A 27,571-nucleotide genomic window follows, 5' to 3' on the forward strand; every position below is an offset into this window, starting at 1 on the left:
CTGAAGTTTGTCTGTAGTTTCCTACATTAGTAGGTAAATGTATCTATTTTACTTTACAGAGCTTTGCTAGTTTTTTAAATTAGACAAGAAATTTAAGTCTTGGAACAAATGTCTTTGCTTATTGATTTTTGTGAGTAGCTGCAAAAATCTTATGTATTAGTTGCCCCTTTTAAAATTAAAATAAAAATGAATGCTATGCAAGAAATACGTTGCAAGTAACTGTTAGGGTCTTACTAATGCTCGCTGTTGAGAGATCGTGGGAAGTGCAGAGAATTTGTGTTTAAAAGTTACGGGCATTTTTCAAGATAGTTTTCCAGGTCTGAGGCGTGCTGAAATATCTCTTTCCTATGATAGTGTGTTTAGTTTCATTGACTTCAGCGGAACACACAGAATACATTGACTTAAATTAGCTGAGAATCTGATGATAAGGTTTTATACTCTACCTAACATAGTGTTGTGATGACCTGTCCTCCGAACTCAAAAATATGTTTGATGATCTTAACAGGAGGCCGGATCTTTGATCTGGAAATTATGCTGGTAGCGACGTTACAGAATCCAGGCTTGTAACTTCACTGGTTTCTTGCAGCCCCTCAAGTTCATGAAGGACAATAAAGACCCATTCTCTTTTGTTCTTGTGCTATAATCAGTGATGGAAGTATGACATTGTCAGTTGTAAGAAGTGGCTTAACTGCTGTTGGAGTCTGCTTTTATGCCTGGAAAACCTGTTGATTTGCATGGGTTTGCACAGCTTATGGTAATGATGTGGCTGGAATGAGACAGGATCTTGTGTAGTCTGCAAGGGCTGTATATGGTCCTGGTTTATAGCTGGGTGGGAGGGATTGGTTCAAGTTATTTCTGATTTGCCCTATTTAATATCTTTGTTTCCTAATGGCAACTGGCAACAGACAATGCGTATGGGTTTCAAGGCCCTGTGGAACAGAGAAGGTAGTTTGCCAGTGTTCTTACTGCTGTTGCAGACGTCGTTTCAGTGGATTGAAAGTGGCCATTCCAAGTACCTTTTCCTACCATTGCTGCATTTTGTTTTTTTTTAAATCCAGAAGAATGTTTCTGTACTTCCCTTCCCTTCCCTATAGGTGCATGTTGATTTACATTGCATGCTATTGCAGTGTTCTTAGTCTACCAGTTACAGATTACTCCTTTCAGTTCTTGTGCATTTCTGAATGTGTATCTACCTATACACCTACTAAACTCACATTTATTCAGACATGATATGCGGCTGCGTGGTCCTTTGTTACCGGCTGGGCTGAAACCACGACACACTTGTATGCAGCTTTTTTTTTTCCCCCTTTCTTTTTTTCAGGTCAGTAATTTTGTTTCAAGTGTTCTGTTTCTCGAAATGAGCATTCAGTGATGGAGTTAAGTATTCTTTATTGCAGCGCTGGAAGAATGGAGGATCGCTCCTCCAAATGTGCTTTCTGGCTGGGACTAATTGTATAGGTTAAATACCTGCCTTACATACATATTCATAAAATTTCTAAGAAATAATATACATATTCATTGATTTTCTGAGAAGTCATTAGCATATGTAAATGTCCTTTATGCATGCGTGTTGAAGGTCTTCGGTGGTCTTCTGGAGTCCTCTGGTGGTCTTCCATAGTCTTCCTCACTTGTCCGCTGTTTGAACTTTGTTGTACGAGTTTGCGCAGTACGATCCCCTTCTGGGCCCCACAAACAACTTCTCTGCTTATCACCTAGCTTTTGGCTCAGTCACCACAAGAGACAGAACATATTTTCTTATCAAACAGAATACCTCCTCAAAGAGGGCATGTTATTTTGTCTTATATTACAGACACAGGAATCTTGTGCTTTATGTCCTTGGCTTGTCTACGTAAGTCAACTTACAGAGGCAGTTGTTAACCTTCTAACAAATTCCTGAGTCTTTTATTTAGCAATACACTGAGTCTAAACATACGTTCTATTTCTACATCTACTAGGCCTAGTGTCAGTTTCTGCATCAGTTCAGGGGTAGAAAGATGGTTTAATAGTATGCATTGTTTGGGGGTTTTTTTGTTGTTTGGTTTTTTTTTTATTCTTCATGCATTGTGTTTTCCTGCAATTCCCAACTTTATTGAAGAAGGAACGTTGGGTTTTTAACAGTTCTGCTGTGTAAGTTGTTATCTCTCTTAACGGGACTGATGGTGACATTGTTTAGCAGGGGTTAGGGTGAGCATCTTGTATGTATTTGTATATGGAGTTTTAGTACTACTGATGAAAGCAGAAGGGCCGTGAGGCACAGTGCCCTTCAGGGTTTGGGGTGCCTTTCCTCATTGCCCGCAGAATGCCACGTTGTCCTTAGAATCTTTGCAGCTGGTGGCAGGCCCCTCGTAGATTACAAGGCTTGGGACTTGACTTTCTTTTGTGGGCATGTAGCAGAGCTCAGAGTCTCTGGGGAGCTGTAGGTTAGGGGGTGCCCCCAGAATTTGGGATGTTGCTCAGAAGAGCGGCTCTTGAGGAGTAGCCACTGAAGGGGGTTCAGGAGTGCAGATTGAGGGCAGGAGGTGTCAGGAAGCAGTGGGGTTCCTTTCCTGACAGTTGAGGAGAAGAAAAGGGGTTTCTTAAGTTTTGGGACTGCTGGGGAAAGGGAGGAGGGTTCACCAGCCCTTCTCAGAGGAGTTTTGCAGTTGGATTTGAATGTCATAGAATCGTAGAATGGTTTGGGTTGGAAGGCACCATAAAGATCCTCTAGTTCCAACCCTCCCCCACGGACGCCGTCCGCAAGACCAGGTTGCTGAAAGCCCCATCTGACTTGGCCTTGAATGCTTCCAGGGAGGGAGCATCCGCAGGTTCTCTGGGCAACGCGTTCCAGTGCCTCGCCACCCCTAGTGAGAAACGTCTTCCTAACGCCTAAACTAAATGTACCCTCCTTAGGACTAAAGCCGTTACCGCCTTGTCCTATGGCTGTACTCCCTTGTAAAAAGTCCCTCTGCAGGTTTCTTATAGGCACCCTTTACGTACCGTGAAGTCTGCTATAAGGTCTCCCGAAAAGCTGCATGCCGGTGAGCGGTCCGAGAAGGTGAGGCGGTCGTCGGCCGGGTCGGTGTTGAATAGCAAAGTATTATGGGGCTGCTCGGTTCAGCCTTTACCTTCTGTTGTGGAGGTGCTGTGTGGGCTATCTTTGAATTGGATGAGCGTTTCAGGTGAGCTGTGGATTAGCGAGGAGGAGTGTGGGGCCGATGGCTTCTCACGAGTGCCACGCTAACGTGGTTTCTCTCGGTACCTTAGATACCACGAGTGATGATGGCTGCAGGGTCTGAGTCTGGAATGAGCGGGGAAGTGAACACGGTGGCACTTGTGAGGAGGGGGGAGTTGGGGAAGTAGTTGGCGTTGGCCAGCGGGATGCTTACTCCCTTTTCTGATTTGTTTGTGTTTGTTTTTTTCATTGCAGATGTTGAAGAGCAATGTTCCCCTTGAGGAACATCCCAGTTAGCCCGTGTGGTTTTGTGGAGGATGGATTTGGACCCTCAGCCCTCTGAAAGCTAAGTTGAGGGACCAGGCTGAGAGGAAGGGACAAAGCTGGGAATAGCAGGGAGGAGTTTTAAAGTTAGCGCAGGAGAGAGGGCTGTCCCAAAGCAGTCGCCTTTGCGCAGGAGAAGGGAGCGGGTTGCTTTTCAGCACGAGACCCGTGTGTGCCGGGCAGGGCAGTTCCAGCCCGTGTCCGCGGTGGCGTGTAGTTTGTGTAGTCTGTCTTGTGCGCTTAGACCTTCCTCGGGTCTCGATGTCCTTGTCGCGCTTTGCGCCAGAGGAGCGAGGCATGCGCTTCGGGTGCTGTCCCTAGGGTTTTGAATGCTCTTACTCATTGGCCCGGTGCCAATCGGGTGCTTCTTTTCTTGCGCTCGGAGCTCTAAAGCATGGATCGGTCTTGGCGGGTTCCGGTCAGTGCTCTATGGCAGCATTTTTTCAGCCTGCATCGGCAGCTCTGCTCTCTAGCCGTCCGTTTTCTCGGAGTGGGACTTCTTCCCCGCATCCTGACATCCTTAGGTCTCGACGCCAGGCTTCTGGCGCATCTGTCGTCTGGGTTTTGACAGTGCTGTCTTGTAACGGGCCGCTCCGTTTGACTCCTCTGGGTCTGCTGTGGAGCCTCCTGGCCTCGCGGTTGCGGCCCCGTAGGTCATCTTGCCCGACGGCGCCTCCCGTCCGGGGGTCATTCTTCTTGCTGAGAGTTTTCTCTCTCGTTGAATCACCTCGTTGGTGGCGTTCCACGTGGTGACGTTCTGCACACGGTGTGCTTGGCTTGGAGCTGCTCTGCCTGGGGGGGTGTGGAGTCAGGGGTAGGTGGAACAGCGATAAGAGTCTACGGGTGAAACGTTGATGTGCCTAGACCGTTTAGGCGAGGGTTGTACAGTCATCTCGGCTCGAGTAGCCATCAGCGGCCTGCGCGGACAGCCGTGCCGATAGTGTTTCACGGAGACAATTGGAGCCGTGTGGCAGGGGTTGTTGAGGGGCAGTGAAGCGGATTTGAGTCTCTAAGGTGTTAAGACTTGCACGTGATGGGCTCCAAGTTTGGCCCTGGGTTTTTTTGGTTGGTGGGGTGTAGGGTTTAGGGTTACTCCGTGCGGGGCCCGGATGATAGAACACCAGTATGATGATCAAAGTCGCCCCTTTATTGAGCTTAGCTGATCATTCTTACACAACTCTCTAAGTTGTTTAGAAGCTTTGATTGGCTGCTGCACGCAAGCATGTGGTGTCCACGCGCACAAGCGTAAGCGGTGATTGGTTACATCGATACTGTCCACGCGTAGAAACATAAGATACAGTTAGTTATACTCGCTCTGTACACGTGCATACACACAGGATATAATTGGCTATGTTAGAGCATGCAAAACTTGTCTTAGTCCAACTGGTCGAGATAAGCCCCTGAATTGAGGTCGGTTGTGCCAAGTTCCCTTTATCGTGGAATGTGCACCTGTGTTTTTCTAATTGGGATCTTTCTTCTTCTGTCTTCTTGTTTGTTCTGTTCAGAGCCTTCAAAGGTGTCTGGAACTCTCTTGCGACCATGAGCTACTTTCAGGGCCAGTAACTAAGTTCCATATAATTGAACCCTACAGTGGGCAGGGGGGTGTGTGTGTTGGGTTTTTTTGTTGTTTTTTTTGTTTGTTTTTTGGTTGTGTGTTGTTTTTTTTTGTTGTTGTTGTTTTTAAAATGACAGGCTGTAGCTGCATTCCAGATGGTCTTTGTAGATGGAATCAAGACCTCTGGAGTTGTGAAGCTCTTGCTCTGCATCCAGGTGACTCATTCAATATGTTTGGGGTTTTTTTTTTTTTCAGATGTGGAGGGACAGGATGTGTCCCACAGAGCGATGGGGGAAGGCAGCAGAGCACTGTAAGGAGTTGAGTCCGTGAGTGGACTCTGAAGGAAGATGCATCCGGTGGCTCTATGAGACTGCTTTGCTTTGCTGTGTTTTGCAGTTTTCTTGCATTGTATTGGTCTGTATTTGCCTTTGCCCTGTGGTGTTTTGTTGTGTATTTGTATCGACTGTCATGTGAGACCGTCTCGCATTGCCTGGCCCTGCATTGTGTTTTGTATTGCAGTGCTCTGTACTTGTATGGATTGCCACCTGAGACTGCCTTGCCTTCTATGGTTCTGTATTGGTTTTGTATTGTTTTGGTCTGTACTTGTATTGACTGTCACGTGAGAGTCTCTTGCATTGGCCCTGTTCTGTTTTGTCTGGTATGGCAAGGCTCTGAGTTGTTTTGCCTTGACTGAGGTAAGAGTACTGCCTTGTATGGCATTACATTTGCATGTGAATTACATGGCTCTATGTTTGTGTGTGTCTTGTATGGCATTGTAGAGGCAGCGTAGAAGGTTTAATGACTTCGGGCTCTTTGCATGCAGAGTTGAGGGGATCGCAATTGGACTGTGAACTAGCATTGAGTAAGGCAGGAACTGGGCAATGGTGTTCATCTTGTTTATGCAGATGCTTTGTGGCAAGTCTCTAGAAATGGTCAAGGCCTTGAGGTCTAAGTAGCAGCGTGATGGGTCTTGGAGCGATCGGTAACTTTGGGACAGCTCTGTGTTTGTGATGCTCTGGTTTTTTCAAGTGTCATGGAGGACACTGGCTGTGAGGCTGTGTTATTTTTGGAATAGGTGGGAAGCAGGGTAGGGGAGTGGTGGAGGACTTCTCTCTCGAGGATGAAGTGTCTGTTGACAAGCTTTGTGTGTTGTTTTTGCAGGTGATGACAGGGCACGAGAGGTGCTTGAAAGAACCTTGCGTTTAGGTGACATGGCGCTACGGAGGTTCGACTGTGACACGTGGCACTGTGAAAGCTAATTATCGGGTTGAAAATGCACGGATGGTGGAGATGATGGTGCGTGTTGAAATGTTGGTGTAACAGAAGGGCAGTTTGTGGGGAGGTTGGTTGGAAGGAGGTTGGGCTGGGGCCTGGGTTTTTGCAGGTAGGGTGCTTTTTTGAGGCCCCTGCTGCTGCAGACGGGGTGACGGCCTCTTGAGGCCTGTGGGCGGTATGATGGATGAGTTGAGAGTGAGGGCTGGCGTTCATGTGATCTGAACGAGTGGTGTGTTGTGAATGTCTCTAACCTTGTAGGGTTCTGTGGTTAAGCCTTTTTGTTTTTTTTTTCCTTTCAGGTTGGATGTAGAGTTGAGATGTTTTTCAGGGAATTAGGAAAAAAACCCCAAACTTAGAATAAAAAACCCCAGCTGGGATATTGGGTTGGTTTTTGGTGTGTCCTCCCCTGCCCCATTTATTTTTTCTTTTCCCTGGTCCCAGCTGCTCCATGAGGCAATGTTGATCGCCAATGTTTGGACTGGGGTCTGCCTCGGGCCTGGGTTTTCAAAGGCAGGGCAATTTTTTTGTTTGTTTTTTTTTTTTTTTTTTTTTTTTTACCAAGGCTCCCGGGAACGGTGTTCCTGTGGAGCGCTCCCCTGGAACCTGGTAATTGCCAGTCAGCACAGAGAGATATGTTGTTTGGTGGATGGTCTTTGGAAGACAGTTGAGGATTTTGTGGGGGGAGTTGGACTAGATGGCCAGCATGGAGTAGGCCAGGGTTGTGAAGTGCGTGAGTGTAACTGTATTTGTCTGTGGTGGGTTTGTAAAATATTTGGTTGCTCTTTGTAGCTTGTGATGTAATGATATTTTTCAATTTCTGGTTTTGTGTCGAGGTGTGGAAGTGGACGGTCTGTCAAGATGATTGGAGGTCACTCGTTTGGTGCCCGGGAACAGGGATCATGGCGGTAATGTCACCTCAGGGAGTAAAACTTCTGGATGTGCAGCGATGTATGTAATGGGAGCGAGGTATGTGGAAAAGACCACTCCGTAGAGCATTGCAGGTACTAAATAGTGGCATTTCTTCTTCAGGTAATGCTAAATTTTTGGAGTTTACATGTATTTGTAAAAATAGTGATTAAAAGAGGACTAAATCTAATAGTGTCAAATATTTGACGAGTGAGGCTTTTCTATATATTGTAGAAAAAGTACATTGTAGAATTGGATTGAAATACTGACATAGCTGAATCTATGTGGAATGAGTAATGGACCAAATGAAGCACTAAAAATAAAATGTAAAAAAGACAGGTAATTATGTGTCCTTGTGGGAATTACAGTACTAATGGCAATCACAAAGGGAAGCGTAGAGGGAAGCATGGGCGTTTAGTGCCCATAGGTAAACTTAGCTGTTGAAGTAAGTGAAAGTGTCTGTTGGAATTAGGCATCCAAGGGCGAGTTGTAGATACCTTGAGGTAAATGTAGCTGCTGCTGGGTTAATGGAAAGGGGGTGCATTCCTTCCTCTAGTGATTGCAGAACTTTGAAATTGGAGCTGTAGGTAGAGAACCGTGAAATGGGCTCGGGCGTGGTGCGGCACCGAAATGGGCTCGGGCGCATGTGTTACTTTTCTTAAAGGGGCTGAGGTACTGTGTAACTCTGAAATGGGCTTGATGAGTGGATAACATGTGTGTAATATGTGAGGGGTTTTTTTATTCTGTTGTCCTTCTCTTTCCCTGACCCTTTGTGGTGCTCTCTACTCTTTTCATTCATGTCTTCTCTCTCTCTCCAACCTCCTGTGCTTTTCATAGTCTCTCTCTATCTCTTGTCATTATTATCATCTGACGCTCTGTGTTACTTTCTGTCCCATCGTATCATGTTGTATGTTTCTCCTGCTTTTTTCTTCATCTGTCCAGATCCCTGTCCCTTGTTTCTTCTATTGCTGTCCCTCTGCCTTGCTTCCTCTTGCCATCTTTTCTGTATTTCTCTCTGTTCCCTTCCCTCTTCCATCCTTTCTAACTGTATCCCCCTCTCCAGCTAGCTGTCCCTTCTCTTTTCTCTCTTCCTCCATGTCTCTCTCGCAGCCTATCAATCACAGTTGTTTTTTCCTCCAGTGCTGTCCTGCTCTGTCCCGTGTTTCTCACTCTCGTTCTGTCATGCTCCCTGTGTCTTTTTGGAACTCCTCCATCTCTGTCCTGTAGCCTATCACTATTTTTTTCTTCTGCCATCCCTTTGTCCTTCTTCCAGTCTTTGTGTCTCTCTCCCTTTGTTCTCCCTCCCTTCTTTTTTTTCCTTTCTTGCTACATCTCTGTTCTGTACCACAAAAGCACGGAGGGTGTTTAGTAACAGAGAAGAAGGATATAGGCAAGGACAAAGGAAATTAATGGCTGTTATTCGGGAAGAAAGGGGAAGAGGGCCTAGACGAGACTTGCCCCGACTGGGCAAGGATCAATGCGCTTTGTGTAAGAAATTCAGTCATTGGTAGAGGGAATGCCCAGGGAACAAGGAGCATCAGAGGGCTCAAACAGGAAGAACAGTAGCCTCTGTGAAGGGAGACTGACGAGAACCTGGGGAATCTACCCTAGCGGATCCACTGGTTATAATTAAGCTAGGGAAAACAGAACAAGAGGTAGAATTTTTGGTAGATACAGGAGCAACATACTCGGTTTTGAATCAGGCTTTGATGCCCCGGGGAATGATTATGTCACGGTGAAAGGAGCGACTGGCCAAAGTGAAAAGGCATAGTTTTGTAAACCTTTAGAATATAAATTAGGAAAACAGTGGGGCATTCATAAATTTTTATATATGCCGAACTCCCCAAAGGCCCTTTTGGGAAGGGACTTGTTGGAACCATTGGGAGCAAAAATTGTATTCAAGAAGGGAGAAATTACTCTGGAGGTAAAAGATCAGCAAAATATTCAAATATTGAGCCTAACCTTAACCAGTCTCCCCCTAGAAGGAATCATTAATGAGGACATCTTAAAGCAAGTGTACCCGGGGGTATGGGCTACCGATGCACCTGGAAGAGCGAAAAGTGTTCCACCTGTTGAAGTTAGGATCAAGGAAGGCCAAAAGCTGGTAAGAATTAAACAATATCCCCTAAAGAAGAAAGACAGAGAAGGAATCCGGCCGGTGATAGAAAAATTTTTGCAGTTGGGACTATTAAAAGAGTGTGAGTCTGAATTCAATCCCCCTATATTACCTGTTCGGAAGCCCGATGGGTCATATTGGGTGGTCCAAGACTTATGGGCGGTGAATAAGATAACTGAAGATCTTTACCCGGTAGCGGCGAACCCATAGACCCTGTTAACCGTACTAACACCTGAATTGACTTGGTTTAGTGTTTTAGATTTGAAGGATGCTTTCGTTTGCCTCCCTCTCCATGAAGCCAGGCAAAACTTACTCACATTTGAATGGGAAAAGCCCAAGAGCGGTCGAAAGACCCAGCTCACTTGGACGGCCTTGCCACAAGGATTTAAGAATAGGCCTACCGTTTTTGGCAATCGGTTTGCGAAAGACTTGGAATCCTGGGAAACCCCGTCTGAGGAGGGGAAGCTGTTGCAGTATGTGGATGATATCCCGATCGCCACCAAAACAGAGAAAGATTGTACGACGTGGGCGGCGAGTCTGTTGAATTTCCTGGGACTTCAGGGGTACCGGGTATCCAAGAAAAAGGCACAGGTAATGCAAGGCAAAGTGAATTATTTGGGCTATGAAATTAGTGCGGGACAAAGACCTTTGGGACAGGCCTGTAAAGAGGCAATATGTCAAACTGGGAGACCTCAGACAGTAGAAGAGTTATGGACTTTTCTGGGAATGACAGGGTGGTGCCGATTGTGGATCTATAATTACGGATTGCTTGTTAAACCACTGTATGCGTTGACAGCCACTAAGCAGAAACACCTTGAGTGGAATAAGGAGACCGAACGAGCCTTTGAGCTACCGAAAAAGGCTTTGATGTCGGCCCTGGCCTTAGGACTCCCAGATGTGAGTAAGCTGTTTCTTCTTTACTCCCATGAGAAGCAGGGCATTGCTCTGGGAATATTAGCACAAAACCTGGGCCCGTATCGATGGGCAGTTGCCTACCTCTCTAAGCAGTTAGACACGACTGCAAAAGGTTGGCCTGGATGCCTGCGGGCGGTTGCGGCTGTGATACTAAATACACAGGAAGCCCGAAAGTTTACTCTGGGCCAGAAGATGACTGTTCTGGTGTCTCACGCAGTATCAGCAGTACCGGAAGCAAAAGGCGGACACTGGCTCTCTCCACAAAGATTCCTGAGATATCAAGCTATATTGGTAGCGCGGGATGACGTGGAGATTGTAGTCGCTAACACTGTCAACCCAGCTTCTTTTCTCAGCAGGAACACAGGAGAACCGGTACATCGTGACCGTTTGGAAACCATCGAAGCAACGTACGCCAGTTGCCCAGACGTGAAAGACGGCCCCATGGAAAACGGGGAAACTCGCTTCACAGACGGAAGCAGTTACGTCCTAAACAGTAATCGACACGCGGGATACGCCGTCACTGCCAGCCAAGAGGTAATAGAATCGGGGGCTTTGCCCAGGAACACCTCCGCACAGAAGGCAGAAATAATTGCTCTAACCCGCGCCCTGGAATTGGCCCAGGGCAAAGTTGTGAACATTTATACAGACTCAAAATATGCCTTTGGAGTTGTACACGCACGTGGAGCAATTTGGAAGGAGAGAGGACTAGTGAGTTCTCAAGGGAAAAATATCAAACACGCAGAAGAAATTCTGAAGTTACTGGAAGCTGTCCAGCTCCCTAAGAAAGTAGCAATTATGCATATTAAGGCACACCAGAAAGCGAGCTCAGATTTGGAAAAAGGGAACGAGCTGGCGGACAGAGAGGCAAAACAAGTGGCCAAAACACAGGTAAAAACAGAAGGGGCCTTAATTCCTGATAGGTGGATTTCCCTAGAAGGTAAGCCAGTATACACTAAGGAAGATCAAAAGCTCATTACAGGTTTAGAAGGGTCATATAATGAAGAGGGGTGGGCTCATACCCCACAGGGAAAGCTAATCATTCCCTCTTGCTTATTATGGCATTTGATAGGGGAGGAACATAGGAAAAGACATTGGGGAACAGAAGCCCTGTATAATCATCTGATAGGAGAAATTGTGGCTAGGAATTTATACGCCACGGTGAGGCAGTGTGATCGCACAACAGTGTGATCTTTGCCTCCAGACTAATCCTAAGAGCACCCCCAAGCTGGAAATGGGCCAGACTGGAAAAGGCAATGGGCCTGGACAACAATGGCAAATTGCTAATGTTTATTCATTACTAAAACACACCCACTTGTGATTTGCAGCTACGCATGTTCGTAGCTTTCTCATGGGAACTTCTTCAAAAGTTACTTATGAAGTTATGCCAAGGTCACACTGTCCCTGTTTTTCTCCTGATATCAGCAAAGCCAGCTATTTTCGGCCAAGGCCTAGTCTTGCTGCTCAAACTGACATTCTTTCACACAGAACTCTGCTCGCACAGCTTTTCTATAGACCCATGTCCTTTTTCATGAAGCCAATTCCCAACAATTCCCCCTTTTTCTTTTTGTGCGAGTAGAGCTTGGTGTGTCAGCTTTGAGACTCCTTTTATCATGCACCCATACGGAATTCTAACTATTACACAGATTAATATCAATATACCCAACCATCATAAGGCTTCCTTAATCAATGACATTACCCATAGTGTTATCCCGCCGAATATTGATTGTAACACTCCATCAAACCAACTAGTTTCTTGCTGGATCTTTGTGTATGTTTCTTCAGCCAATCTATTTGTTTGTATATAGATTGAGGTAAAATTTTAACACCTGCTGTATTGCCCTTTGCAAAGATCTGTGAACACAATTAATTAAACACAGTAAAAACAACATTATACCTAATAAAATACATAAGCACACAAAAAGAGGTTTGATTAATAGCTTTAGCTAGTGACACCCAAACATTCTTACTGTCCCATGGTGTTAACCGATGTGGATCAATCACCGGTGTCACTGTCATGCTGCTTACTACAGTCAGTGTGTTCCCTATCAATCTCAGCATAAGGTTTCAAATTTATGGGTAAATCAGGAACGTATCTGCCAGACATGGATGATGTGATGGGGTTTTTTTGTTGTGTTTTTTTGTTTTTTGTTTTTGGTGTTTTTTTGTCCAATTGCTGCCAAGGCTTGCCATCCCGGTGCACTTAGTTGTCTTGTAGAAGTTAAGGTACCGCTGCCCCACAATAAATCCAGCAGCGGCTGTAAGTCTGTATTTGTAATACCACAACAAGGTTGAATCCACTGTAGGTCTCCGTTTAAATCTTTCTCCCTCTTTTTGTTTTTGAGCAATCCAGGCTTGCTTAATAACTTGGGATGCCATTTTCCTTAATAAGCTGAACAAGGTAAAACTATTACAATAGTTAAAATCACAGTAACTACAATAATGCCCATAATTCTTTGAGCCAACCCGTTACCCCTAATGACCCAGACCATGAGGAAAATGAACCATCTATACATTCTTGTGCCATCTTGCTCCACGAACTCAGCCCAGCAATCGGTAGGTGCCAGCTTTCCGTGGGTGTCCCCACAGAGGCAACGATGGCCTCACTGTACACCAGCCCGATGCTCTTCGGAAAATCCCGGTATTTATACATTTGCAGAGGAACGGGTTTTAGCACACGTGGCCAGCGGGTGCCAAAAGTCCGCCTCGGTTGCAATCTATGACGCATGCGCTCGCTGGCCAGGCGCGCTGCACGAGTCATAGCCATCTTGTCTATTGGTTCATGGGCTTTACGATACAGTTGCGATGCACAGAGAATCTTGACCTGTTATGTTAGCCAAGGTGACCTATACATTAGTTTTTGGCTGAGGTAGTATTCATATTGCCACATCATCTATGATGCTCCAGATGATGATGGTCATGCAAATCGAACAGGAGTCCATCGTGGGCCTGTATCTGTGGAAACACAATCAACCTCGTTCCCAGGTTAATAATGGAAATAGACCTTACCCCTAATTTTGGCTTTAACTAACTTTTACCCCACACTGTCTTCCCGTAATCACACTATGTTTAATCAAATTATGCTTTACACACTTTTTACCTAAAGCAGGTTCTATATACAATAAGGCACGCTGTTCTGAAAACCTCTCTGAAGGACTCCGTGTCCACTAGTAATACTCTATTAGTTAGAATCTGTCAGATCAGTGGCTCCAGCACCTGCCGGTGCCGTGCCAGTCGCCATTGGAACAATTCCGGGTCCAGCATCAGTGCGAAGCCATGGCTTGTCCCACTTAGCAAGGATCTCCCAGTAAGTTTTACTTCTGCTGATCTGCACCATTTCCTGGATTCTGGGTCCTTAGACATTACCATGATTCCTGTACTTTGTTGCGTCCTTTCTGCCTGTAAAAGAACATGATGCACTACCATTGGTGGGTCTTTGTGATCACCTGTCAATCTAAGATAATTTAGCACAAATCAGTCTTTGGCCAATCGTTCCTCTGGGAGTAAGCCCTGGGTTCCCCCTTTTTGTTTTTGCAGCATGTTCTTTTAGGGTTTGGTTGGCCCATTCGACAATAGCCTGTCCTGTGGGAAGATGTGGAATACCGGTACCGTGGTGAATTCCCCACAAATTACAAAATCGAGCAAATCGTGTAGAACCATAGGCTGGGCCGTTGTCCATCTTAATTTCTTGAGGCACACCCAGTACTGCAAAAGAAGCGTGAAGATGTCATTCAATATGTAAGGCCTTTTCTCCAGTTCGTGCCGTGGCCCACATGGCAGCAGGATAGGTATCAATACACACATGCACAGAATGCTTTGCACCAAACCACATGACATGGGTGAAATCCATTTGCCACAACTGCAATGGCAAAAGACCTCGTCGGTTAACCCCACAGCCCAAGCCGAGCCCTTCCTTTTGACAATCAGGGCATGCTTTAACGATACCTTGGGCATCAGTAAGTGGTAAGTCAAATTGCTTTGCTAACATCCCTAGCGGGTTGGTGCAAGAACGCATGCGATTGCCGTGCTTTGTTGAAAACGATTCCCTGGAGGAGGCTCCCGTGGCGCTGCAACCAATTGGTCAGCTCTGTCATTTCCCGTTTCTCATCTGCACAGTGTTCTCATACCCAAGAGTTCTACCAGAGGGGTCATATTGCCATTAGTGATACCGCAAAGATTCCGCACCCACTGGATATCTCCCACAAGCTTCTGGACATCATGTAACATTGAAATTTCTCATGTTATTTGAACCTTCTGAGGTTTAACATTGCTAGCATTTATGTGCCACCCCAAATACTTCCAAGGTGCTGCCTTTTGCACCTTTTCAGGAGTGATTATTACTCCGCGATGGCTTAAGATGTCCTGCAATTGAGTTAAAATCTCATCCTGTGGCAAGTTACTGAGGTAACTGCTTTCTTACAGGCTCTGATGCCCAGGCCACATACACCTGACGCATCGTGGGGGAATTGCGCATTCATTGCGGTAACACGACCCAATGGTATCTCTTATAGGGTTCTGCCTTGTTAATCGATGGTACCGAAAAGGCGAACCGTTCAGCGCCATCTGGGTGCAATCTTTTAGATTTATAATTAACAAATCCCATTCTTCTGGAAGCATAACTGGAGATGGCAAACCTGGCTGCAGGGCTCCCATACTGTGCATCACCACATTCACAGCTCTGAGATCATGTAACAGTCTCCGCTTCCCACTTTTCTTGGGAATGGTAAATATTGATGTATTCCATGGACTAGTAGAAGGAACAACTTGTCCCGCTCTCAACTGGTCCTCAACTAACCCTTGTATTTTTAGTAGCCTTTCAGAATTTAGCAGCTACTGATCAATCCAAACAGGTTCATCTGTTTTCCAGTTAATTTTCAGAATCGGCTACCCCTCAGTGACCGCTCCTAAAAAGGATGCGTCACTAACATTGCCTTCATTTGGCTCAATAAATCATGGCCTACGAGGCCAAACAATTCAGTTGGGGTAGTCATGACATACGGACACGTCGTAATGTGTTCACCATCGGGGAACACAAATGTAATTGGTAGCTGACTTACTAAGGTGGCTTGTGTGCCCCCTATCCCTGCAATACCAAAGTTTGGATTGATCGATGGCCATGATGGAGGCCAAATGCATTGTGAAATAATCATAACATCAGCACCTGTATTGATTGTCATCGGTTTCTTGACAACAACTCCATCGGGCCCTTCCAATTGCACTACCTTTTCTGGTTTACCTCTTGTTGTGTCCATGGCAAAGTATACCTGCGGTTTCCCTGGGGAGCCGAATCCACCATCTCCACGTTGTACTTCACCTGTGTTCGGAACACACGACCTGAATGGAACTAATTGTGCTATTCTGGTACCTTTAGGAATAGAAACAGGAAGGATTAAAACATGAATCATAATTTTCACAGTCCCACAATAATCTGCATCAATAAGCCCTGGGAGCACCAGAATTCCTTCTAGAGCTGTTGAAGATTGCCCCATTAAAAATGCACTAAGTCCAAACCCCAATGGTCCCTTTATGTTGACTGCGGTTTCCACATCCACTCTGGAGCTTCCTGCGGTGGCGGATCTGGTGGTTGCGAGGCTGCCTGAGGGCTGGCAGCTCAAGCCCCTTGCATTTGTGTCGTCGCGCGAGGGGCCTTCGCGGTCGGTGTAAAGTTTCCCTTCTTCCTGTATTCTTGGTGGTATGGTTATCTTTCTTACACTTGTTGCAGCACTTACTGTTAACAGTACCTGTACATTTGCTCCTAATGTGTCCACGTTTGCCACAGTTAGAACACTTGACCAAGGGTGTCTTACTGGCCTTGTGTTTCTTTGTAGCTCCTTGGAGAGCTGTGGCAGCATAGGCTACTTTCTGTGAGTCCACTGATCGATCCGTGTATTCTATCATATCAACGATGTCTGCATTTTTCGGCAAATTACACAATGCTTTGCGTGTCTTTTCAGTAGCATTTTCAAAAGCGAGTATTTTGAACGTGTTTTCTTTCATGCCCTCGTTCATGTCAGGGTGGTCATAAATTGTATTCTCCTGTTTCACCTGGGTAAAAGCATGGCTGTACATATTGTCTGGTACGGTAAGAAAAGCTTGATACGCCAAGATCTGTGATAGATGATGAACCTCAGTGACACATTGTAACTGAGCGTTCCCTGATGCGAAGGGTCCAGCACCCATCGGCATCTGCATGGTTACTCCCCATAGGGGATCTGTTTGTTGTCGTGATGTTGCTTGTTCCCTATCACAGAGCTTCTCCCACTGCCAGAAAAACACTAACATTCGGGCGGGTGTCAAAATCAACTGTGCTAGCTGTTTAATATCTTGAGGTATCAGCGTATCAGCAGAAAAAATGAATTGCAGTATTTGGTGAGTTAACGCAGATTTGATTCCGTACTGACTCACAGCATTCCTTAATTTCTCAATGACCTTCCAGTCAAACACCTCCCATTTTTTCTGTCCATTTGATGCAATAACTTGGGAATGCTTAGAGCATAGTCCCTTCTATAATGGCATCTGTTATTACACCCCTCCAATGTCTCTGCCTTTCTTCTGCAGCGGCTATTACAGGCGGCTCCGCGTCTGTCACGGGTGCGGTTGGTTTCCCCGTCTCTTTTCCCCATTTCCTTTAACAATTCTAACATTGTCTCTTTTTGTTCTATTATCAGAGTAGCCAAGTCCTTGTTTGCATTATTTGAATCAGGGTGTATGCTAGGTATAATTTGTTCATGTTGAACGGTGGTATCTGAGGGCTGGTTTTTCGTAGGCAGATTTTTACTCACTCCCTGATTCTGTAGGGTTTCCTTTAATCGTACGGTTAGGGAGGCTTGGGAACTGTCGGATGGCCGATTAATATCGGCAGTCCCAGGGAGTGGAGCAGAAGTCAAGGGCACGAGAGTAGGCGAACAAGCTCCAAAAAGTCTCTCTCGCTGCATTATGTTTTTCTCCCCGCTTTTCCCTTTCGCTTGCGGTTGGAGAGAGAGAGCAGCAAAAGCAGACGCAGACGCTTTACGATCTGCTTTCATTTCTTAGAGTTGTCTTAATCAATTTCCATAAAGTTACAAGATCTTTAACTTCTTTAGACCCGTCACTAATTTCGTCCCATAGGGAGGTTCCGATAGCATTCCAGGTACTAAGCTCAAAAGCTGTACCCACACTAATTGAAAGGTTTCTGTCCTTGCTTCATTAGTTTTTTAGCTGATTTATCATCATCAGTTACCATATCCCATAATACGTCTCCTAATGTACGCCATTCACTCTCCTTAAATAATAAATCCGGATTCTTAAAGCATCCCTTAACGCGACCCAGCGTGACTAACCCCGAAATTTGCTTAATGCAGTTTACTCCCCGCTTTTCTAAAAAGCACTGTAATAATTTTAGGGCTACCTCTTGATCCATTGCTGGCCGGCTTCTTGGTACTCCTGGGTGCTACCTTGATTAAGGCACCTCGGTTAAAAAGTCTTTGCAGCCTTTTTCCAGTAGCCCTCACTGACGGCGAACCCCTTTTGGACGGTCCAGGCACGAGAGTTAACACACCAACCAAGACGATCAGCGTTCGGTTAATCTTTTGCCCCCCGGTCGCTGCTACTGGTGCTTCTCAGTGTCCGTCGCTCCAATTCCCCTTTCTTCGGTCCCCGTTCGGGCGCCATTTGTTGGAGCGGCGGAGGAATGCACATAAGTCGACCCAATATGAGTGATAGAAGTGATTCAACTTTATTTGCACGGATAGCTCATATTTATACAGTTTGCGATAATTATGCCTACTAGTCCTAATATGATTGGTACATTGCTAATGTTTATTCATTACTAAAACACACCCACTTGTGGTTGGCAGCTACGCGTGTTCAGTAACTTTCTCATGAGAACTTCTTCAAAAGTTACTTGTGAAGTTATGCCAAGGTCACACCGTCCCTGTCTTTCTCCTGATAACAGCGAGACCAGCTGTTGTTTTTCTCCCAATATCAGTAAAGCCAGCTATTTTCAGCCAAGGCCTAGTCTTGTTGCTCAAACTGACATTCTTTCACACAGAACTCTGCTCGCACAACTTTTCCACAGGCCCATGTCCTTTTTCAGCAAGCCACTTCCCAACAAAAGGTATTCCTAGAAAAAGTTTCCCGTTTATAAAGCAGGAGTTTGTTGGGGCTGAATTACAGTTCCTTTGTAACTGAATTGGGTCAATATTCCGAAAAAGGGGAATATGTTTATTTTTGAAACAGGTCAATACTTGCATGTGTTGTGCTGGCAAGGAGGAGGCTTCTTAAATGTAGAACTTGTTAAATTTAAAAGCACACCTCCACTCTCCATAGTATTGCTTCTATGTTAATTCAGGGTTAAGATATTCATTCACTTCAGTTTCTGTGAATCTGTTAGGGCAGCGTGCTCTAAGGTGATGGGAGGGACCAGGGGGAAGAAGGGGAGGAGGAAAAGCAAAATATCTGGAACCTGCTCTTCCATGACTCCTGCAAACTGTAATGTTATTTTTTTTTTCCCAAGCCTGAAAACTGTACTTGGCAGTGGGATTGTGGCTATCTTGTTAATATTCTTCCTTCCTTTCTTGTTTTGGCCTCTCCAGGAAGCGATTCGAGTAATCCTTGGAAATCTTGATGATTTACATGCATTTTCTACAGACCACTATCTTTCTGTGTACCCTTTCTTTCCTACTTGTAAAAGAAAAGGTCCAATGACTTGTATCTGTTGGGCATTGCTTAATTTGACATTCCTGCCTAGTAGTGCGCAGATCTTTAGCTGGAGTATGACTCCTCTGAGCTTCGCAGTTTTACATTAGCTGAAGATCCTTCTCAGTTGTTGCCTTCACCAGAGAACTGATGTATGTAAAAAGAATGTTTTGCAGTGTTTTCAGATGGCCACCCCTGCGTTCCAAATCTGATTTAGCCAGAGAAAACGAACGTGCATATATAAAGTCCCAGGAAGCCCACGTAATGCGATTGCAAGGAAAGCTAGTGCGTTGTTTCAAAAGGTTAATAAAATGTAAAGCGCTCCTTACAGGCGCAGCAGCGTTGGCCCTCTAGTAGAGAAGACCGCAGTAGTTTTCTTGTAAGGTACATTAGGATTAAGTATTGTAGTTGCTGTAGTGTAAAGGGTTACGGAGAAGTTACTCTCCTGAGGCTGTTGTTGCAGAGAAAAGTAAGTTAGTGGAAGGAGAAGCCTTTTCAGTCCTAAGGTGCGTCAGTTTGTGAATCGGATCAGGCCCTTCGGCATCATCTCCTCCCGTGATTCCGAGTGCCCAGGAGTAATGAACACCCGCGTGTTTCCGCCTCCAAGGCATCCCCTTCCAGTCTCGGCAGACTGCGTTATTGCCACCCCTGGTCCTAGCAGGCAAGAACGAGATCATCCTCTTTCTCTGTCAGAAGCTGGTAGGTATGAGAGCAACTTATTCCTGTTACTGCCAGGAAGAGAAAGTAGCCCAGAGCATCGTCAGACAGGAGGCACCCAAACATAGGAAGCCTCGTTGTTGGTTTGCTTCGCTAAAGCGCAGCCAGTTTTGCCTGCGTGCTTGAGGAGGGTTTGATTCACGAGCTTGTATTTCTGGAACTGGGAAGTCCATCCACCTGCTCAGGCAGCACCGGGCCCTGCGGAGAACTGCAAGCTCAGAGGCCTGGCGTGATGAGTTGTCCTGCAGTCTGTGTGTCGGGCTCCTCGCTGTAGCATACCTCTTAGTTAATCGCCAGCTGTGGGAGTCCTTGAAGCCAAACTCAAACGAACAATTTCATCCCTTAAAGGAACTGACTGTGTCATCTAGGCAAATCTTGGGCTTCATCTCTGGTCCTCAGGATGCAAATGGAGTAAAAGTATTCATGTTATCTGTTTCTTCCTGAGGTCAGAGGCACGTAAGAAGGCTGCTGCCTGGCATCACCCATTCGTGCATGCATGAGCTCCTAGGTGTGCGAACTGCACCCCCAGGAAGGAACGTCTGTAACTGTGGCGTTTGTCATGTCAATTATCTTTTGTTCTCCCATTTTGAGGAGGACTGTGAAGTGAATGTAATGATGCTAGTCCTGTGAATCCTAGTCCTTTTCAGGTTTAAAAATAATTTTTAAAAGAATTACTTTTTAGTTAGGAAAGCTGATGAGGTTTTCTTCACAGGGTTGGGAGAGCCTGGCATGTTGTTTTTTGCGGGAAGATGTCAGGACTGAAGCCAGATGCAGTTAAGGAAACACAGTGCTATGAATGCAAGCAACTGATGGAAGAGTGTCACCTGGATGAGTGTTTCTTGTAATATGTTACTAGCGTATGGTGTCTCCTCACATCTCATTTCTCCGCTGTGTAGTTCGATGTGTCACTTGTTCAGCTGCTGCTGCTCATTAAATATAAATCTCCATTGGCAGGAGCAGTTACAGGGTCGTGGATCTTGGACCAAGATCCTCAAAACCCCCTAGCTATGCGAGGTTTCCCTGCCGCACGTGCACTGCCTTTGTGTCCTGACGCTCTGTTTCTCCAGAAATGTCAGTATTTGCGTGGGGAGTTTCAAGGACCTGCCTGTGGACGCGACGGCCCCTACACCCCTGATGTATTCTTCTGGTGCTGCATCCTCTTCTTCGCCACCTTTGCCCTGTCAGGCTTCTTGAAGAAGTTTAAAACCAGCCGCTACTTTCCAACCAGAGTAAGTAGAAGGAGGTGGCCAGTGTCCATCTCCGCACTCGTTTCCCAAAATGGCTTTCCTGGAGCACTAAGCAGTATTTGCCCTGCCTTGGTCAAGCTGGGAAACGTTGGCCTTGCAGGCCAAGCTCTCCAAGAGTTTGGATGTCCCACACTCATTTCCATGAGTGCAAAATCATCGTAGCGTTTCCCACCTGCCTCGTGACCTGCCCCAGATTGAAGATTTTTGGGGTTTGATTTTTTTTTATTTTTTTTCTTCTCCTCAGGTAGTAGGAAGTCAGGTTTCCCAAAGTTTTGGGGGTTGGGGTTTTCGGTTTGTTTTTTTTCCCCTACCTTCTGCGCATTATGTGCTCGAGTGGAAAGTAGATTCGAATGAGGAGCTTCCTTTTGAGGACTAAAGGATGCCTCAGTGCCTTGTTGCCATTGTAGCTGTGAGTGTAGCTGTAGTGGCAGACATGTGTTTTCTTATTTTTAATATTATTATTATTATTTTTAGATTTTGACTTAAACCAACCCTTGTTGGCCTAGTTAAGCTTTTTTTTATTGTCTGACCCCAGATCTCACAGGGACAAACACAGCAGCAGTATCTAAGCAAGGGATCAGGCTGCATGTGCTCAGAGGGGTGGTGGGATTTGGTTAAGCAGCCTTAATGTTGTGGATGTCTGCAACTCTTGCATCTCACCTTACGGCCCTGTTTGCCATGCCCCTCTCACCTCTGGTTTCTCGCCCCAGGTACGGTCCACAGTGAGCGACTTTGCTGTTTTCCTCACCATCGTCATCATGGTGCTCCTTGACTTTGTGGTTGGGATCCCATCGCCGAAGCTCCAGGTCCCCCATGCGTTCAAGGTAACGGGGTGTTTTGGCACGTGGGGGTGCCACAAGGTGATGCCGGGGCAGGGCAGGGCTGAGTCTGGAGGAGATGCTGGTGGTGTGACCATCTCCTCTTCCACCTCCAAGTGCCTTGCTTCCTCCTGGAAACGAGAAGATGGCCCCAAAACTAGATACCTACAGGGGAAGTATCTAGAGCTGCTTGCAAGGAGGAGACTGGCACTGCTGAAGCCCCCGGGAGAGGGGGACATGAAGCCAGGGCTGGGAGGTGCTCTGACGCAAGGAGGGAGGGGAAAATGAAAGCCAGTGGAGTGCCTGGGCTGGGAGACAATGCTGATGTGTGGGCTTTGTTGCAGCCTACCAGAGACGATCGCGGGTGGTTCATCAACCCCATAGGACCCAACCCTTGGTGGACGGTGTTGGCTGCGCTCGTCCCAGCTCTGCTCTGCACCATCTTGATATTCATGGACCAGCAGATCAGTGCCGTTATTGTGAACAGGAAGGAGCACAAGCTGAAGGTAAGGGCCTGCGAGAGATGACTCCAGCCCCTTCTGGGCTGCAGGTCTGGGGGGAAGCTCTTATTCCCGATGCTTTCTGAAGGCATTGGTTTGGGACAAGGTCAGGCTGCGTGGCAGGATGCTCTCCTGGATTAACGATGATGCAGGGAGCAAGTGACAGGGCAGTTCAGATGAGCAACCTTTTGGAGGAGCAAATTAATCTTGGAGCAATAGAGAACTGCGTTTTTGTTTTAAAATGGCAGCAGCAGCAGGTGTGGGGAATGAATTGTTTTGATGCGCTGCCAGGGATAACTCAGAGTCACACCTTCCTTGCAAGTGGTACAGTTTTCTTTGTGAGTGGAAAAAATGGTTTGGTGCTTTTGGGTTGTGGCTTGTTGTTTTTTGGAGAAGTATTTAATGCACAAGCTCTGCATATCCATTGTGTCTGAACTCCTGCCAGATTTTCATGCCAGGTGCTTGTGCAAAGCCTGCATACACCCTTGCTTGTTTCCATTTCTTGTTTTGAATTCTGAAGAAGTTGACTTGTGCTCGAGCAGGGTTTGAGTCTGACTTGCGATGTTATCCTTGCTCTTGTGCTATGGGATGCTCTGTTTCTTGTTTTCCTCCCTGCAGAAAGGATGCGGGTACCACCTGGACCTTTTTGTGGTGGCCGTGATGCTCGGGGTGTGCTCTGTGATGGGGCTGCCCTGGTTTGTGGCTGCGACCGTCCTGTCCATCACCCACGTGAATAGCCTCAAAGTAGAGTCTGACTGCTCAGCTCCAGGAGAACAACCCAAGTTGCTGGGGATACGAGAGCAGAGAGTCACTGGCTTGCTGATCTTTGTGCTCATGGGCTGCTCTGTCTTCTTCACTTCCGTGTTAAAGGTGAGAGGAAAATGCAAACCACCCAACAACCGTGAGCTTGTTGGAGGTTACAGAAAAACAGTCCCCTCTCTGCAGGCCTGAGTAGTTAGTTGTGGAGCGGAGGAGGAGGAGGTGGTCCCAACCCTTGGGGCTTGACCAACGGTGGGAACCAGCCTCGGTTAGGTTTTGCAGCCCTTCAGGCCCCCATTTGGTGTGCTCGAGGCGAGCAAGCAACGCAACTGCTTGAATTTTTGGGTGTCTTTCAGGCCCACCCATGTTTATGGGTTACAGTTGACCATATTCAGACGAGCACATCTGCTCTGTTTCAAACAGGCAGCCCTTTAGTGGCTGCAATTTGCTCCCCAAATGCCGTGGAGCAGCCGTTCCCAGGAGCTAAACACACTGAGGTCATCCCTGTGGGCTTCCTTGCACGTTCCTCCCACAAAGTAATCTCGTCTCTAGGCTAAAAGGAGGCCTGTGGCCTTTGCCTGTTGCCCCAAGAATAGGCAGAAGTGTTTCTTCTACCGCCAGAGAATGCGGCATAGGGTAGCACGGGTGAAATCGCCTATTTTCCTCCAACCTTTCTGGAAAATAGGATTATTCTGAGGAGAGATAACTCCCAAGTTCAGCCTAAAGCAGAGCCTTAGCTCACTCGTGCGCACAAAATGGCAAAACAATGGTTAATATCTGACCCATCTCTAAGCCTGAATGGAAGCTGGAAAGCTTCAAGCAATTTTAGGCAGTGCCTGTAGAAGAGGGTGGTAATACTGAAAATGCAATACAGAAAAAGAAACGATTGCATTCTTTCTTTTTTTTTTCTTCCCCCCCCCCCCCGTTTATACCAATGCCTGTGCTTTATGGCGTCTTTCTCTACATGGGTGTGTCATCGCTCAGAAGAATTCAGGTACAGACTCTTTTACAGCGTGCAGCATGTCGGCTCCCTGGTATTTTGTCTCTGTAGCAGCAGGGAAAAAAGCAGTGGCATGGGAAAAACTTCTCGCAGAGCAAGCAATGAAACTCTTTTGTGTAAGAAAGAGATTGGTGGAGGCACAGGAGGTAGATAGGGCTGGGAGGACCAGGCAAGTTCAGCGCTCTCTGTTGCAGGGTTTAGGGCAGGTCAGTGTTTGGTTACGTGAAAAGCGGGGGAATTTGGTGCAAAGGGAAGGCAGTTTCTACCACTGGTGGAAATCCTCGCGGGGGGATTCAGTGGGCTGAGAAATGCTAATAATGGAATGGCATGGAATAGTTGCCGTTTGGTGGACAGCTCTCAGGGGCAAGCCGGTTGCTAGATGGAGCGAAGGGAAAATGGGTGCTGCTCCCAGGAGGAATGCGGTGGGATCCAGGAGTTCTGACGGCAAGCGAGATGCTGCAAAGTGCCTCCACGTCTCGAGAGGGCCAGCAACTTGCCGCAGTCCCAAGGTGGCAACCTTTCCCTTTTATTTCGCAGTTCTTTGATCGCTTGAAGCTGTTTTGGATGCCAGTGAAACACCAGCCGGATTTTATCTACCTGCGGCACGTGCCCTTGCGAAAGGTGCATTTCTTCACGGCGATCCAGCTGACCTGCCTCGTCCTGCTCTGGACCATCAAGGTGTCCCGTGCCGCCATCATCTTTCCCATGATGGTAAGAGCTGCCACCGCTCGGCAGCGGGGTGTTTGCAGCGTTGTTGTGAGAGGTGGCATCGTCTCTGAGCTCACCGCATCTTCCCTCTTATTCGTGAAGGTTTTGGCTCTCGTATTTGTCCGGAAAGCGATGGATTTCTGCTTCTCAAAGCGAGAGCTCAGCTTTCTGGATGACCTTATGCCAGAAAGGAAGAAGAAGTTGGACGATGCCAGAAATGAAGCTGGAGAAGAAGAAGAGGTAAGGCTTGCTGTGTCCTCGGGGCTGGACATCTCCGTGTGTCTGTGAGATTGCCTGTTTCTCTTACAGCTTGTCTGGAAATGTTGGGGGAAGATCAGCACTCAATCAAAATAGATCCCAATAGCCTGTAACTTTTGTAACCTTTGTTTCCTCAAGTAGCAGTGAGCTGAACGCTTGAATACAGGTGTAATTTTTAAAACGAGTCGTTTTTCACAAAGGTCATTATCATTATGATGATTATTATTAGATGATGCTGCTGCTGCTGCTGGCAAGACTTGCTCATAATCGTGTTTTGAACACACAATCCCCCTGCCCCGAAATCTTTGGAGTGAACGGTTTCTCCCCTGCTGCACTAATACCTATAGCTGCCAAGGGGCAGAAGCGGAGGGCAGACTGCTAAGTTTGTGCTGGGCATTCAGCTTATCTCCACTTTGATCAAAGACAGAGAACGTGATTTGTCCCTTTTTTACATCAGGAGTCCAGGAGGGCCATGGAAGCTGCTGCTGCTGCAAGTTCAGTTCAGCTGAACGTGGGGAAGACCAGTAACGTGGATATCCCAAAGCAAAGCAGTGACGGGTAAAGCCCCACCAAGCGCCAGGACCCCCGGCAAGATTAGCTTGATGGTGTTTGGCAGAGTTTTCTCCACTTGCCTCTTTGTGGGGCATCCCACAGAAACCAGCAGGCAGCTTGGTGGGAAAATCGAATTCGGGGGCAGGGCTGCAGGAAGTGATTGCAAGGCTCTGACCGCAAGCAGAGTGGCTGCAGCACTTGCGTTTGACCCCCAAACCTTGCCTCATCAGTGCTTTTACGGTAGCTGGAGATCCTCATACTTAACACATGAGGAGTTGCAGGCGTGATCTGTACCAGCAGTGGCTTAGGAACCCGGACCGGGGCTAAGCCCCAGCAAGAGCCTTTGCACAGAGCTGTTGCTCTGCAGCTCCCCGGCTTGCCTCCCAAAACTCCTCATCCAGCAAAACCTCCCACGGTTATGCAGAGCTTTGATTCTCGGGGCTCCGCTGTTCCTCTTGCTGATGCTAATGCCCTTGGTGGCATCAGTTCCCATAATCACGGATTGCTATGTAAAATATTTATTGCAGGACTGATCCTTCTGAGATTGTTATCCTGGATGAAATGTCACAAACGACCATATGGAAGGCTCTCACTTTGAAGACAGAAACCCTTTGAATCCAGGGAGGAAAAAGGTAAAGGATTGCATGTGATCGTGACCGTGCTCCTCAGCAAGCGACGGCGCACACCTACGCTTTTCCCACGCTTTGGCCAGCAAGGCTGAGCAAACGGCCTGTCCCTGGGAACAGGCAGTGAGGACCGTGGCATGCAAACCAACTCCTCTCTGCTGGGGTGGTCCCCCAAACAGGGCTGAATCAGCAGCAGCTGGCAGGTCTTCCACTGATGATGCTCTCCCTCTTTTTCTCTTCCCTTCGCCTTTCCCCACTCCCGCTTTTCACGTTTAGGAATCTTGACTTTGAAGGAGAGGAGTGAGAGCGTGACTCGGGGATGTGCCAACGCAGACAGAGGGAGAAAGTGCTTTGTTTCAGTTGGAGGATTCCCATTAAAGCCATGCAGATGTTTTCAGTTATCCTTGGTGTGCTTCAGGCATTCAGTATCTCTAGACCAGCAAGCTGAGGTGAACGTCACAGTCAAGGGGAGTTTGGTGGTGTTCAGTCTGTGTGCGTACGTGCGTGTGGGGGTGTGGGTTTGTAGTGGTAGAGGGACTGCTATGGCTTTATCATTCAGTGCTGCTCTTTTAATACCTAATTCCTCCTCTTTTTTTTTCTCTTTTTTTCAAATGTAAACTGGGAATGTCCAAAATAATTTTCTGTTATATTTGATGCATTCTCCACTTTCTTCTTGATCACAACCGGGTTTTTGGTCTGGTTTGGGGTCCTGGCTTTAATTCACTCTTATGTCTCTTACTGGTACGAGAGGGATGCCCTCTGTGGCAGGGCAGCATAGAGAGCATCCAAGCAGTTGGCCTAAGGTGAAAGAAAAGCATTTGCTCCCTGCGCTCCAGTTTTACCTCTCTTGGTTGGTTTGGTTTTGGGTTTGTTTTTTTTGCTTTGGCTCTGCCATCAGCCTGGGAGCTGCAAAATGCAGAACTGCCACCTTCTTGTCCCCTGGCTGTAAACTGCATCTAAGGGAGCACTTCAGGTATTTGATTTTGCATACACCGTATGGTCACAGGAGCGGCCAGATGAGACCTGGGGCTCTGTGTCCCTGGGCTGTTCCCTCTGTTGTTTCTCCACTTTCCTTCTGTATTGGATCTGGCTGAGTTGGAGTTCCTTTACCCCACAGCAGCCCTTGTAGTGCTGTGCTCTGTACTGGTAGCTAGAAAGCTGTTGATAACACAGCAGTGTTTTGGCCATGGCAGACAGCCAGACCACACCCAGACACCCAGACATCCAGGCGTCTTCCACATGGAGGCCACTTCCCACCTCGGCTGGCCAACGCAACGCGCTGCCTACCTTCTTCAAGGACGTCAGCAGTTTGATGCTGACGAAGCCCATCTTGTTCTTCTGGACATGTTTCAGGAGGAAAGCATCCTTGGCCAGGTTCTTGTCAGAGAGGTGGAATTCCACCCTGGACACAACCCTCCTGGCCAGCTGCCGGTCAGGGACGGGGTAGCTGTAGTCCAAGAGATCAGCCCCC

General features: G+C 47.0%; 1 protein-coding gene across 1 annotated transcript; it reads left to right on the forward strand.

The window, feature by feature from the left end:
- The first annotated feature begins 3,469 nt into the window (after positions 1-3,469).
- On the forward strand, positions 3,470-26,866 carry LOC126037099 (electroneutral sodium bicarbonate exchanger 1-like). Its single transcript, XM_049797313.1, has 13 exons — positions 3,470-3,501; positions 6,192-6,326; positions 7,139-7,271; positions 20,700-20,861; positions 21,590-21,703; positions 22,042-22,203; positions 22,816-23,066; positions 23,881-23,950; positions 24,494-24,667; positions 24,767-24,904; positions 25,380-25,480; positions 26,002-26,106; positions 26,377-26,866. Exons 3-12 carry the CDS (start codon positions 7,242-7,244, stop codon positions 26,087-26,089), a joined length of 1,290 nt encoding a protein of 429 aa, XP_049653270.1. The 5' UTR covers positions 3,470-3,501; positions 6,192-6,326; positions 7,139-7,241; the 3' UTR covers positions 26,090-26,106; positions 26,377-26,866.
- Positions 26,867-27,571: the final 705 nt, after the last annotated feature.

Source organism: Accipiter gentilis, unplaced genomic scaffold (genome assembly GCF_929443795.1).
Source record: "Accipiter gentilis unplaced genomic scaffold, bAccGen1.1, whole genome shotgun sequence".
Lineage (NCBI taxonomy): Eukaryota > Metazoa > Chordata > Aves > Accipitriformes > Accipitridae > Astur > Astur gentilis.